Genomic DNA, 14,415 nt, shown 5'->3' on the forward strand with positions numbered 1-14,415 from the left:
TTATCATTTGTGTAATGTTCCCTAGTAAAACCCAAGCATTTTTTGTTCGCGTACCTTAAAAAAGCCGTCAAGTATTACTGATAAATGAAAAGTGACAAAGAGCATTTAAAGATAATTTAAAGAAATAATTACTGAAAGTGGCTCACGTCAATTTCCTTCAATATTCCCTAATTTATAAACGGTGTGTGAAACATTACTCAGGGTAAAGGGTTAATATCTTATATACAGAAGAAAATTTGAAGTTGAACTAAATATAGACGAAACCACATCCTTCTTATAATTTCGAAGAAAACCACAAAGACAGGCACGTAGAATCACTGTACAATGACGAGTAATCCTCGTTTAATCAGTGGTGTGGGGACGCTTGGAGATTCAAGAACATATGAACCTGAAGATGATTTCGAAGGATTTACAACGCCCGAGAAACTAAACGGAACGGAGAATCTCTTTATACGCCCTCCAGCAAAAGAAATAGGCATAATGAACTACTCACCTAAGCATTCAAAAAAGCCAAGTTCATTGGGAAGTAGAAATATGAAGAATCTTTCCCTTAATTTGCTAGATAGTGATAATTCTAGATTTGATGAGGGCGACTCTAACACAACCGATTCCTATTCAAGCATAAATCCACTGGCAGACCTTCGCAGAAACTTGACTCTCTCTATTCCAAGCACAGATGAAAAAGAGATGCTGCAGCTTGCCAATCCATTGGCTATGAAAACACCTAACAATGACCCTTCAGTTACTCACGCTAAATCCAAAAGTTATACAGATGACTTTAAAAATATTAATAGTCATAAAAAGTCTTTTGAAGATGTTCCTTTCAAGTTCCCAGCTCAAAAATCAGACATCGATCAATCTATGAATCAAAGTCATATAGACTATCCTAATTTGAAAAGTCCTTTGTTTACCAAAGAAATAGAAAGTTCAATTATATCAAAGTTTTCTCAAATGTCCATTTACAATACGGGTCAGTTACCAGAAGAATTACAAGAGTCTAATCAATTAGATGCTTATTTATCAGGGCCAGCTAATGTTTTGAATGATACGCTTTATTTGTACTCTGACCCTCTCTCGGGCCCAAGTAAGGTTGACATAAATCTGTATGATTTGGTGATAAATGTTGCTAAAGAATGCGAGGATTTATCGCCAATGTTTGACCACCAAAATGGATCAAAAGAATATCTATATGTTCCATGGTCTCACACTTCTTCTATTCTGAAACAATTGTCAAGAATAACCCAAAAAATCCTGCAATATGATGACAGTCAGAAGACAGAGGGAAAGAGAAAAATTTTGGTACACTGTCAATGTGGCGTTTCCAGATCAGCTTGCGTAGTTGTTGCATATTTTATGTTGAAATTTGATCTTGGTGTTAATGAGGCTTATGAACTCTTAAAATCAGGGACGAGTAACGTAAATGAATCCACGAACCGAAACTTAAGACAGAAAGGCTATTATATCGAGGCCTGTGACAAAATTTGTCCTAATATGAGCTTAATATTCGAACTAATGGAATTTGGTGATAGTATGCGTAAATCTAAAACACTTACTTCCCAGTAGAACCATGATGGTTTGACATAACGAAGTGACGACAAAGATTTGATCTTTTATTTTAAATCATAGATTCAATCTCTAGCATAGTAGTATACATATATATATATAAATGTACGTGCATTCATTTATACATTTTGTTTAGAAATAAGTTTCATCTTTAAGTGCGATGGTTAAAAAGTACAACAGAAAAACAAAGGAAAATATTTTAACAGTCAATATATATGTTAACAAACCAGTGAAAGAGGCAACTTAATAATAAATATCAGTAAGACTTTGCTTTGGTATTAGAGGGGCGTTTATTGTGTACTACAGCTTCTCGCAAGATATTGGATTGTCCTTGAATTGAAAGACTATTCTGATTTTGGTGCTATGCCATACAATAACTCTTCTAACCGGAACAACAATAGTTCGTTGTATAACTCAAGGTATAACGGCTCTAGGTCAAGCAATCATTCAAGATATGATAACGGAGGTGGTGGAAACAGAAACCATTCAGATTGGGACAATTCTTCCTATCATAATAGGAGGAATGAACATGATTTTTATGGAGGGTACTGGCAGAAAAAGTATGACAATAGATATGGAAACTATCAGTATCAGAGAGATTCTGGGAATCAATACTCTTATCCACCACGAAACGACGGCTATAGATCCTCGAATAACTCAGTGGGCTCTTCGAGATATGCTTATGACGATAAGGGAAGTGAAAGGTATGACGATTATTCTAAAAGAAGGGAAAGAGAAAAAGAAAGAGAAAGTAACATCTCCGAACCTGCCTCAAGCAAAAAATTCGGGGCACCTTCGGTTGAGAAGGTGACTGAAGGTAGACATTCAGAGTCAAGAGGAGGTTTCGTGCCGAAAATGAGGAATGATTCAGAAAAGTCGGAGCCAGAATCGATACCGATGCAACACATCGGAAAGGAGAATAGTGAAGAAAGAATACATGTTCACAAGGAAGCTGGTGACCTGAACGAAGATGGTAATGAAAGATTTACGAAAGAGAAGAACAAAGAAATGGAAGGAATTGAGAAAAGGAGAGGAACCGCGGACGAAGATGAGAAGATAGTAAAGAGTCCCAAACAAGATTTTAATGAAGGTGACACAGAAAAGGGGAAGATTAAGGAATACAATTATAAGGAAGAAGATGAAGTGAATGGAGAACACCAACGGAATATTGACAACAAAGAGGATCGAGATACAAAACCTGGCATACGAAATGAGGCGACTACTCAAGATGCTAATGATAATTCAAATATTGATCTTGCCAGTAATCTGACTAATAATAAATTAGACTCTTCGAATGATAGAAGATCTTCTTCTAACGAACCAAATGACACCTGGAGTGGCAACGAGAAAGAAGAACTGGAAAACCTTTCCGAGGCCGAAACGGACATAGCAGACTCGCCTCCTAGGATTAAAAGAGGGAAGAAACTTGTAAGGAAAAAAAGTAGAGACCATGTCTCTAAAACAATTGATAGCATGAGTGATGGGTCTGCAGAGCCGGAAAATTTACCTAGTCTGGATCAAAGAAAGATAACAAGGAAACCATATAGATTGAAAAGAGATTCCAGCGGCCGCTCTCTATTGCAGAGGGCTTGCGAAAAGGGTAATCTAAAGGAGATAAGAAGTTACATTGAAAGAGGTGCAGACGTAAATGAACATGATTTCTGTGGGTTCACCTGCCTTCATGAGGCTGCTCTTCAAGGACATACTGACGTTGTGCGACTACTTATTAAATATGGTGCAAATGTCAATGCTCAAGCAGATGAAGCTGGTGATTTGGAAACACCTCTCATTGATGCATCTGAAAACAAGCACTTAGAAACGGTTAAACTATTGCTTGAAAATGGAGCTAATCCGAACATTTTTAATCTAGATGGGCTTACTGCCTTGACAAAGATTTACAATGTTCATGGAGATGAAGAAGGCTACGAAAAAATAGTGGAAGTGCTAGAAAGTGCCAAAATGAGCTACAGCTCAATTAAAAGTGAACAAGACTCTTATGCAATTACCAAGTGCGATGAAGTTTTAACACATAAAAAGATTGTCGAAGATCCTAATGATAGCTATTTTAACGATTTGCTCAAAAAAAAAGGTATTTTCAAGTTTGCAGCAGAAGGTTCGAAAGAGTTAACAGCAAACTATTTTGTTTCAGGAAATAGCTTGGACTCTAAGCCTGACATATTGTTCCTAGCTGCCAGAAATGGTCATGCTGAACTTGTTGATATCATATTGGGATTAAATCCAAATTCTTTCGACATAGATAATGAAAATGCTTGTGGAGTCACAGCATTACTAGCTTCAGTTGGAAGGGGTCATTTACAGGTCGTTGAGTCACTATTATTAAAAGGGGCTGACCCACTCAAATTCCGGAGACAAGATCATTTGAACGCGTTGGAAATTGCTCAGTGCTCTGTACATTTTGACCCTGAGGAAATACGCCTAATTAAAAGATACATTGAGAAAAGGAATTCAAAATCTGTCGGTCATGAAGATAATAAAATTAAGGTAAGAGATTTCAGTCCGAATGATACTTCAAAGACAAAAGAGTATCCGGAACAAATGAAACAAAATATAGAGGCTTTATCTTCTACGGAACCTCATCCAATAATTGAAAATGAGAACGCAAGTTCATCACCATCTAAGAGAGTGTCCGATGATCATGATTTGAAAGGTAGGGGAGCAAAGAAATTCAAGCCCGAAAAGCTGTCCCAAGTGCCTATAGATGAGCAAGCTTCGACTTCCACTCTTCCTAGTTTATCTGATCGTCAACAAGTAACAAGTCCTGATAATTCCAAATCCAGGAACTCAAACCTGATTTCTCCTTCACCATCATCAGTTTTGAACCAGAAGATTGCGGAGGAGCTCAAAACTAAGAATGTGGAAGATGCTAGAGTGTGGCAGGAAAAAGTTGAGGCGAAAAAGAAGGCGAGAATAGACATGTTTTTGAAATTGGAAAAAGAAAAGGAAAAAAAGAGGAAAGAGGAAGAAAAGAAAAAAATTGAAGAGGACAGGAAGCTCGAGTTGGTCAAGGAAGAGGAAAAGAGAAGGCTTGCAGCGGAAGCGAGGGAGAAAGAAAAGGAGCTTAATGAAAAAAAGAAAATATTACAATATGATATGATCCTTCATGAGTATCCAATTGGTCTCAAGTATGCCAAATTTGGAGAGTCATTGACACCAAACGAAATCGTTCATTATGCTCCTTTATATTTGTTTGACTTGAACGAATCCACTTACGTCGTGGACCTACAGGTTGCTCTTCTAACTGGCTCGTTTATTTCTTCGTTTGCATCGAAAATCTCTCGTTCTAACAAAGTTGAATTAAACTCAGATCAAAAGTCAAAAATTTGGGGTCTTTTCTTTCCTTTTATCGGAATCGGTCCATCAGATAACCTAGCTGCTTTGCTGAAAGATGGTTACTCTAAATTCCAAAACCTTTCTTTACATTTCATTAAATTCGACGAAATTTCACATTTGGTAATGCAAGATTATCCTTTAGCATTCAAAGAAATTTGGGATAATAAGAAGATGGTTTCAGTGGACTTGGAATGCCTTCAAACACCCGAGATTGAGATATCTAAAGAAGCGGATAATGCCACTGAAGCAAATGTAAACGCTAAGTTGCTCGAGGAACGATGGTTCCTTCCTCCTTATTTGAGAAATAGGAAGGACTCTCTCAAGACTATATATTCAGCATCTTCGCCTTTATGGTAATATGTAAATATTTCATACCTTTATTTCTGGTGTTGTGTTAATAAATTCTATTTCAGTATTTATTTATCGAGATGTTTCTGTACTGCGTAAATTTCGATTTCAATGTAATATCTACATTTGAAAAAATCTATTTCTAAGGACATCCAGCTCAAACAAATAAGTAAAATAAATCTTTAAAGCTGAAGTCAAGCTAGTATAAAGTGTCATAATGGAGTTGTTACCAGATGGTCAAAGTAACACCGCTTCGGAAGTATCATGGGAGGACCAACAAAAGATTAATAAATTTTCTACCTTAATCAACAAGAAAGACGAGGAATTGGGAAATCTTGAAAAACTCAGAACAGAGAAGAGCTACATAGATGATATGTCCTTAGAATTAGAGCTTCTTGATGAAGATGAAAAGATTCAATACAAAGTTGGAGAAATTTTTGTGTTTATGAAAGTAAAATCCGTGATTGAAAGAATAGAGAAAGAAAATGAAAATTTAGACGTACAGATCAAAGAGATTGACGATGATGTCGAAGATATGGATGAGAAGTTGGATGAGCTCAAGAAACAGCTATATGAAAAGTTTGGAAAAAATATTAACCTTGAACGTTAAATAGATAGGCACAGGGGATGATGCTGACAAATATTATGACACTGCTAGATATTTGGTGTTCAGAGTTTCTGCAAGTGGGAACTCTTACCTTCAGATTCTAATGTTTCATGTAGGCTATTTGGAGCTTCCTGATGATATCCTTTGCGGGAATAGTTATGTTTCACCCATAGCTAGTTGAATACGACTTTTCATTTTTCATATGAAGAAACAGGCGAAAGCTGTCTTTGCTCAGGGCATAAAAATATAAGCACAACAGCGATTGATAGATTGAGTGTAGTAATTCTGAAATCTTTTGTTTTACCGCCATATAGCATTCGACGAGTTGAGAAGGTATTCTCAAGGATCATGTGACTATTAACGTAAAAATTGCAACCACTTTTTGTAATCTTGAAGAACACACTTTCAAATATACTATCGCCAACCAACAATTTCTTTCGAAACAAAAGTGAAAACATCGTGGAATTCCAGTCCCTTCAGTGAGCTCAAAATTGTCTCGAATTCTGATCGGAGAGAATTATAAGGCTCGTTTAACCCGTACAAATAACTACACGCGTTATAATATGAATAGTATATTTTTATTTTGATAGTATGTTTGGAATTATTAAGACGTGTTACAAAGCAGCATCTGGAATAAGATCCCTCAATAGTGATTCGGTTAGTGTGCCTATGAGTGTCAGTCGTATCAACAAGGAAAACGAACATAATGACTTCGAAAGTGACAACCGCAACAACTCATTCTTTAAAATGATAATTAATATTACGAATAAAGAAATTTATCTAAAAGGCTTGAACAGGAGAGAAATAGGCATGAATAACTCTCAAATTCTAAACGGAACAACCACTGTAATAGTTTTGAAACCATTAAAAGTTAAAAATCTTACAGTTCGGTTTCGTGGGTGCAAGTATGTAACTGTTTATGAGGCAAGGGGTGAGAATATTAGATCAAATGGCTTGGGCCTTGATCAAGAGAACAAAATGAAGCAGCGAAAACATTACATTCCCCTTGTTGATGACAAACTTATTTGGACCCATCAAGCAGATGAGCAATTACCAATTGGTATATATAACTATACGTTTAATTTTGTGATTGACCCGCAATTACCAGAATCTATTACATCAATATATTTGAATACGAGTTACTTTGTGGAAACTCAACTTGAGTGGCAACTGGATGATGGAGAAGCAAAGAAAGCCAGAGATTCCACTGAGATAAATATGATACGTTGCACTTCGGATAGCCCAATCTTTTTCTCTGATCCTATAATTGCAACAGGAAACTGGAGAAACTTATTAGTATATGAATTCAACCTTCAAAACAAAGTGGCTTTTTTGGGTATGCCGTATTCTTTATCTATAAGATTGTATCCTTTGCAACATGATCAGCATACCTTCGACGTGTACAGTATCTCAGTGCACTTGATTCAAAAATTGCAATTTAATATTGTTGAGCCAGATAATAAGACTTCGCCAGATAGTACATTAATAAGGAAACATTGCGAGTCACACAAAAGGTTGCTTTATAATAGAGCGCTTACATTGAGAGACTGGGAAAAAGAAGGAAACACATATCATGTCAACAATGCAATTATATTTCCGCCGTCCACTTCCAAATCCAAAGATAAACACAAAAAGTTCATTCATCCTTTTGTAATAAGCGACATGAATGAGGAATTTGTAATCAGTCACATTTTAAAAATTACTTTCGAAATAAGTGAAAGAAGACCAGTTTTAAAAAATCTCAAAGATTCAAAACTTCCCCATCTTACAACACCTTCGCCAAAAACCTCAGGTGACGATAATATTCCTATATGCTCCGCATTCCACAACACTAGAAGTGAGTTGAATAAGTACAAAAGAGTAGAGCTTTCTTTTTCAACACCTATAGTTATATTAAGTTCCCAGTCCATCAAGGGATCTATGTCTCCACCCCAATACACCCATTTTTCAGAGCATTCATTTGATTACCCGCAATACGCCTCCTCAAATGATTTTAAAGACATGAGTGATTTAGGAGAGATAGTTCCACCATCTTATGGATCCTCATAGAGTCCAAAATTTTCTTTAAGATTAGATATTGTTTCGAACTTGAGCCGATCAACTATGATCTAGTTTATTTATATATATTATTCATTGTCACTCTCTTCATAAGTTGGTATATCTTGCAACACTTGAGTATCTCTCTTATCTTTGTCTGCATCGAAATCTTCAACCTTGGATCTTTTATGAGGTGGTTGGAAGGTATTTTTCAGACCTGAAATCACATGCTTTGTCTTAGCTGATCTCTCATTCGCTCGTTTCTTCCACTCATTAGCTATAATAGGACATGCTTTTACTATTTCCTCTTCTTCTACACCGTCTTGGATACTATGCAAAATTTTGTCCACAACATGGAAATGATTTCCATTATTCTTATCATTTCTAAATCTATTCATTTCCCAGTAACCCACTTTGCTAAGTTTCTTGCGGCACTCAACAATTCTTCCCTGCAACGGCTCGTTTAAATTTTTCAATTTCTCCCAGTCTTCATCCGATAAATCTAATTTCGCGAAATCTTCATAATCTTGACCACCTTTCCATACCAATAGCTTGATAAGACTCGGCTTCGAGTCATAATCAATATATGATGAGTCAGGGTCTCTGGGATCCATGTCAGGGTCCTGAAAAGTATTGAAAACTAGTTGCATTTTATAATCGATGGTGTTTTCATGTGCCGGCTTCCACTTTAGTAAGCTCTGGTCTGTACCGAAGACATAAGGGGTTTCAGCACACGTAAAAATTAAGCCATCAGATTCATGAAATAGTTGTTCTTTTTTTCTAAGAACATCATCGGCATGGTATGAGAATGTCATAAGTTTAAGACTAACTTTGAAAGGAAAATCGGGAGAATTAACAATTTCTGGGTTATTCTTCTTGAAAACGTCGAAGGGCTTCATGACGTTTTCCGTTATATATCCTAATCTAGTAGGTAATGATCGCCTGGTAATATCCTTCCCATTTATCGCCAACGCATCAAATATACAATATCTCAAAACGGGCGTTTTCAAATTCTTGGTTTCCAAAACCAATTCACCATCCAACAAGGTCCCATGATGATAAGTTTTACTTTTGCTTTCATTTGTGGTCAAAGGAAAATGGATATTGGGGATATAATGATAATCATTCTCTCTAGTAACAAGAAACACTCCCTCACCCTTCTCAGGATGATTAATTATAAAAAGAAGACACCTTAATCCATCCGTTTTCTCACACACATAATAATCTTTATTCATTAAAGACTCTTTTAAGTGATATCTTTCAAATGACACTGGTTGAGAACCAGGAAAATTTGGATTCTTTCTACTTAAAAGATCTGCTACCATTAGCCTTAGCTCGTGTGCTTCGTCTCTGTCTAGCTTTGTACCTGGAATAACAGGCATGTCCCTATCATCAACTGCGATCATCCTTCACTCGAATTGTTTATATAAGTTTCTATGTCAAGTTTTTATTTTCAAATGACGTTTTACAGACTGGAGGGAGACATCATTCTTTTTTTATTTAAATTGAACGACATTTTTACTACTCCCAAATGGCTACAAATTGTCACACGGTTCATAGGATAGTGTAATGCGATCGTAAACGTTATGAAAGAGAGCTATGCCGAGATTCAACTGAGAATATCACCTATAGAAATGTGAGAGCGGCTTTCATTTAGAGGACTCATGCTTTGATATTTGCTTAATCCAGGTTTGAATACATCCGACAACTTGTCATCAGCGCTAAGTATCCCAAATTGCTCACCATTCAATGGCTCTTGAAGAAGATCAAGAAATTCTTCACTGTCATCTTCTAAGTGATTATTCTCATCAACCCCCCTTTTATGGTAGCAGGACTGGCAGAGATTATGAGCAACATCAGTTTGACCAGCTCCCTGGTTATCAAGCCACCACATGGGGGAAGATAGAGTCTTACAGAGATTGCAGATCTTCTTCTGGCTTGGCTTCTCGAGAACAATACCATTCGCCAGATTAAACAATCTAAGATACTGATTTTGAGCTTTAGACTTTTTTTCTCTTTCTTCAAATATTTTACAGCTTTCAATGTAACCATTCGATTTAAACTGAGGACCCGTGAGTTTGATAGTGTTAGACTTTAAAACGTCCTCCAAAAATAAACTAATCAACGGCTTCTGCTCTTCTTTGTTTCCGTAAGTTCTTGCGCCCACATCTCTTAAGTTATATATCGATTCATTCGATTGGTCGTGCTTTGGACATAACATTATAGGTTTCAATTTACCAAATGATTTTTCAATTCTTGTTAGTTTCAAGTCCTTAACATTCGATAAAGTTTCTAGTTTAAAACCAAGTTTGAAATTCGGAGTATCCTGAGCGCACGTAACGTGGAATTTTGAATCTTTTTGGCCCGCTTTCTCACAAAGATCGCATGATACTAAGGATCCATTATACGAGTTGCAAATACCACATTTTTCAGAGTAATTCTCCAAATAGATCTTTGAAACACTTTCAAGAGAAATAGCATTGTAAATCGCATCAGGTATTCTTAGTTCAGTGCCTTCTTCCCTTAAAGACCTCCTAGAAGCCCAGGATGGGCTCTGAATTGGACGAAAATCAACTAGATTATAGCTGTACAATGCGCATAATAAATGACACCATTTTCCAGAATCGTATATCGGTTTTAGATAATCTGGACGAACCAATGGAGAGCCCAATATCGAGAGTTCATAGTTAGACTCGTTCGCCAAACACAAGGAGCAAGAATAAAAGATTGAATGCTGAGGCTTTAAATCATTTATACAAGCTTCACAGAGCCATTCCTTAATTGGTCTGGCAAGCAGTTCAGGAATGCTAAATCCAACGCAGCCGCTATGGACATTCACACCACAATGTGAGCATATTAACATCTCTGACTTCGAAGTCTCCTGCTGAACATGCTCTCGACAGAAGCTGCATTTCCTTTCATTCACATCGAATGGCAACCGAACCAGGAGATGAGGAATTTGCATCGCCTGAACCTGGGTTGTTAAATCAAGTAGTTGTCTCTTTCTATAGTTCGTCACTATCTCTGACATTTTGTCTTTAGTCATTATTGGTAAATTCTTTCTATCGATTTTATATGTTGGTCCGGTATCTGGGGCTAAATAATCACCATTGATTAGTGGATTGAATATTCTGTTTGATAATGAAACCAACTTCCTTTGTCTTTTGTGTAGTGTCTTGGGTGCAACAGTGATGCCTTTAGTTTGACCTTCATTTACCATGTTTTCTTCTTTAACTGAAACCAGTTCCTCAGGTTTTCTTTTTCGCTTTCTACCGACCTTTTTGCTTTCATTGCTACTTACTTCTTTAAGACTGGACAAGACTGTTCCAGTCTTGGCTGATTCATCGACTTTGGTATTTCGTATTTTTTGCGGCTTTGATGGTGACGGCTTGTGAGAAGATTTCCCATTCGCTTGTTTACCTTCAAGCTTGACTGCTTCCTTTTTGTGATCCTTCTTTGATGGTTTCTTCTGGTCCTCTTTACTTTGTTTTTTTAGTTTACTATCTGGCTTCTTTCTCTTGTCCTGGGATTCTACTTTCACATCCTTTTCGATCAGCGTGTAGCTTGAAGAAGCTGATGACGGAGTTTTAGAAGCCGGCTTTCTCCCTCGGGAAATGTTGACTATGCTACTTGTGACATTTAGACTTGGCTCATAAGATAATTCAGCTCCTTTTTCATCTGCTTCATTCAAAATTGAATTAGCATCTCTAATCAACTCAAACTCTATTTTTTTCTTCCATCCGCTGTATGATTTTGATGTTTTCTTCTCAACTTCTTGTGGCTCTTCCCAAGTGACTGCATATCTTCTCCATAAACGAGCACATCTAAAACAGAGGCCAGTTACTGTATTTTTGGCTTCACCATCTACCTTAGTATTTGCATCGTATCCTGTGAATCTAAACCACATAATGGATACATTGGTATGACAATGCTTGCAAACAAAAAGCTTTCTATGTTCAATAATTTTATCTCCTTCATAAGCAGAATCATCTTCAGCATCGGCTAAATAGTCAATACCCAGCATACTGTCTTTTTTGCTTTCTTTCGAAAGCAGTTCATCCTTGACAATATTTTGAACCTTTTTATGAGCTCTTCCTTCGAAATTACCCCATATTAAGCGCCCATTTTTTGTCTTTTTCCATAGGTAATAAAATCGAACGACCATTGATGAGGGTTGACTTTTGACTTCTTTGAACACAGGATAGAGCTCACTTCCATATTTCTTCACACCTGCCTCGAATCTTTTGATTTCCTCTTTAGAAAAAGTGGGCTCGCGTAAAGATTTTCTGGTTAACTTTGAAACCTCAACCAAAGATGCTTCAATATCACCAGAGTGGTCCATATAAGATTTTAAAATAGCGTCCATAAAGTTTGGGGAGGTTGCAAAAAGCTTCAATTTTTCTGCAACGGGTGAACACAATTTAATGTAGTGATCTAATTTGGCAAAGTCATCGGACTCGTCTTCTTCTGAGGATTTCCACAACAACGTACAAGTGATCCCATCACCATCATCTACTCCCCTTTGTATATAACCTTTTGGTCGAGGTTGAAGCCAGTCTGGGTAATCCTCTGGAGGTGTTTCCTTGAACTCTTCGGGAACTTCTAATTTAACCTTGTCTAGTTCATCCTTGGCCTTTGATTTACCTGTCTTTTTTGGTGTCTTTTTCTTTCCCCCATTTTTAGACGAGTCATCGTCGTAGTAAACAATGTAATGATCGTTCATCTCAGGTATATTTGTAGCCTGATGTTTTGCACCCAATCTTGTCGACGCTCTTGGATATGGTGATCTATCTTCTATATCTACTCCATCTTCGAGCCTTGAATGCATCCCTAAATATCGCATACTCCACTCTTCCTTTAGTCGTCTTTCTTCTAGCGTCAATTGAGCATCGTTCTTTAAAAACTCCATTGCCATTAATTCATATTTTGGAAGGAGCGAGCCAGATATTTCGCTATCACTTTCCGAATCTTCTGAAATTTCAACTGGAGAACTAAGTTCACTTCTTTCTTCAGAAAGTTCTTTTTCATTCGAGGACTTATTATCATGAGATAACATCAAAGTCCTTTTCTTCTGACATTCCAAATCGTGTTTTTTGGTACATGCAGCACAGGACCACGAGAATCCCCTACTAGGCTTTTTCATTAACGGTGGGTCAAGACAGAACATGTGATAAAACTTTTCACATACTGCACAACTCACAGAATCTTGAGTTGAACACCATTGACCGCACTTTTCACAGTTGCACGAATTAGAGCTGAAACCATTGATGAATGATTTCAACCTTTGACTTTCCACAAATACAAATTCAAATCTTTTGTTTAACGCAATCAAGAAATTTCTACTTTTATTTCCCTCAATATCAGCGTACTTAAGCAAGCTTGAAGTCAGTATTATATCGTAGAATTTTATCATATATCGATCAAATAATTTATCGAAATAAAACGCATTTGGCTGTTCACTGTATACATCGAGGGCTGAAGGAGGCGAATTTGTGGACTTCCCGTTAGAATTATTGTTAATGCTTTCATTTTTATTCCCAATCTTAATCAAAAGTTTGTCATACTCGTTCTCAATATCGTGCTTATGTCTGACAGTAACTAGACCCCTGAAGCTAGAAAGCGGACATGTATCAGAGTGCATGGATGCATATATTAAACGTGAATCAGAAGTCGATCTAGATATATCTCTTGGTCTGTAAAACCACTGAATCTGAAAAACATAATCTTTCGCTTCAGCAATATCTTCGTCGGCCAGGAGCTCGGTCGAGCTATTGTTCCGTGAACCAACTTTTGACGTGAACCCCAAGATTCTTCCAATGTAGTATGGCTCTCCTGGAGGTTCACTTATCATATATATATAATCTCCTTTCTTTATGTGAAATATATCCTTTGATTTTCTTCTTCTTGGAGCGCCGAACGACATTGGAATTGGCAACTGATGTGGGCAATATAGGATTTGTGACTTCAAGTTGATATATGCTTCGGTCAAGTCTAGCTTATTAGAAAAAAAGTCTATAGGCGCTGAAGGTGGTTGCCAGTTATATGGAATTGTTTTTTTGGTAGTGGCCCCATTTGAAGGCAGCTTATTTCGAGCTTCATTCTCCAGTCTCTTTGGCCCCCTATTTTTAGTTGTGCTAGACGATGAAGTTGGTCGACTTGTTGCCTGCTCCTCAAATATCGATTCATCTATATTTTCAGCATACTCTTTATTAATTGTAGCCCTACGTTTTGGCCGTGTCAGAGTCATTTAGGACTTGAAGGTATATGTGAAATCTTCCTTAATATGACTTTTTTTTACTACTTATGAAAAGTTGGAGTAGGACGGTATACTTCAAATCAGTAGATATAATCTTCAAGGTCCCGTTCCTTAAGAAAAATTCTGGCGACAATATCCCTTGAAGTAAGAGAAAAGCTTAAAATGCATAAAAATTATTTAAAAGTCGGCTTTTCCATACTGCCTCAAAAATTTTATTAGAGGATTCTCTATAAGCACAATTCATTCGTTTAAT

The 14,415-nt window shown here is 36.9% G+C and overlaps 6 protein-coding genes across 6 annotated transcripts; 4 read left to right on the top strand and 2 right to left on the bottom strand.

Moving 5' to 3' along the window:
* Positions 1–324: 324 nt before the first annotated feature.
* On the top strand, positions 325–1,563 carry CPP1 (tyrosine/serine/threonine protein phosphatase; the record flags this gene model as incomplete). Its single annotated transcript, XM_062953242.1, has 1 exon — positions 325–1,563. One exon carries the CDS (start codon positions 325–327, stop codon positions 1,561–1,563), a length of 1,239 nt encoding a protein of 412 aa, XP_062810064.1.
* A 363-nt stretch (positions 1,564–1,926) lies between these two features.
* Positions 1,927–5,271, top strand: PRCAT00003325001 (uncharacterized protein; the record flags this gene model as incomplete). The annotated part of the gene is made up of 1 exon (XM_062953243.1): positions 1,927–5,271. The coding sequence occupies one exon, from the start codon at positions 1,927–1,929 to the stop codon at positions 5,269–5,271; it is 3,345 nt and encodes a 1,114-aa protein (XP_062810065.1).
* Positions 5,272–5,479: 208 nt separating this feature from the next.
* Positions 5,480–5,872, top strand: PRCAT00003326001 (tubulin-binding prefolding complex subunit; the record flags this gene model as incomplete). Its single annotated transcript, XM_062953245.1, has 1 exon — positions 5,480–5,872. The coding sequence occupies one exon, from the start codon at positions 5,480–5,482 to the stop codon at positions 5,870–5,872; it is 393 nt and encodes a 130-aa protein (XP_062810066.1).
* Positions 5,873–6,460: 588 nt separating this feature from the next.
* Positions 6,461–7,918, top strand: PRCAT00003327001 (uncharacterized protein; the record flags this gene model as incomplete). The annotated part of the gene is made up of 1 exon (XM_062953246.1): positions 6,461–7,918. The coding sequence occupies one exon, from the start codon at positions 6,461–6,463 to the stop codon at positions 7,916–7,918; it is 1,458 nt and encodes a 485-aa protein (XP_062810067.1).
* A 77-nt stretch (positions 7,919–7,995) lies between these two features.
* Positions 7,996–9,312, bottom strand: CGT1 (mRNA guanylyltransferase; the record flags this gene model as incomplete). Its single annotated transcript, XM_062953247.1, has 1 exon — positions 7,996–9,312. One exon carries the CDS (start codon positions 9,310–9,312, stop codon positions 7,996–7,998), a length of 1,317 nt encoding a protein of 438 aa, XP_062810068.1.
* A 203-nt stretch (positions 9,313–9,515) lies between these two features.
* PRCAT00003329001 (DNA-binding E3 ubiquitin-protein ligase) lies at positions 9,516–14,153 on the bottom strand (the record flags this gene model as incomplete). Its single annotated transcript, XM_062953248.1, has 1 exon — positions 9,516–14,153. One exon carries the CDS (start codon positions 14,151–14,153, stop codon positions 9,516–9,518), a length of 4,638 nt encoding a protein of 1,545 aa, XP_062810069.1.
* Positions 14,154–14,415: the final 262 nt, after the last annotated feature.

The sequence above is a fragment of the Priceomyces carsonii genome (assembly GCF_900007245.1).
Source record: "Priceomyces carsonii strain CBS4050 genome assembly, scaffold: Debaryomyces_carsonii_scaffold_3, whole genome shotgun sequence".
Taxonomy (NCBI): Eukaryota; Fungi; Ascomycota; class Pichiomycetes; order Serinales; family Debaryomycetaceae; genus Priceomyces; species Priceomyces carsonii.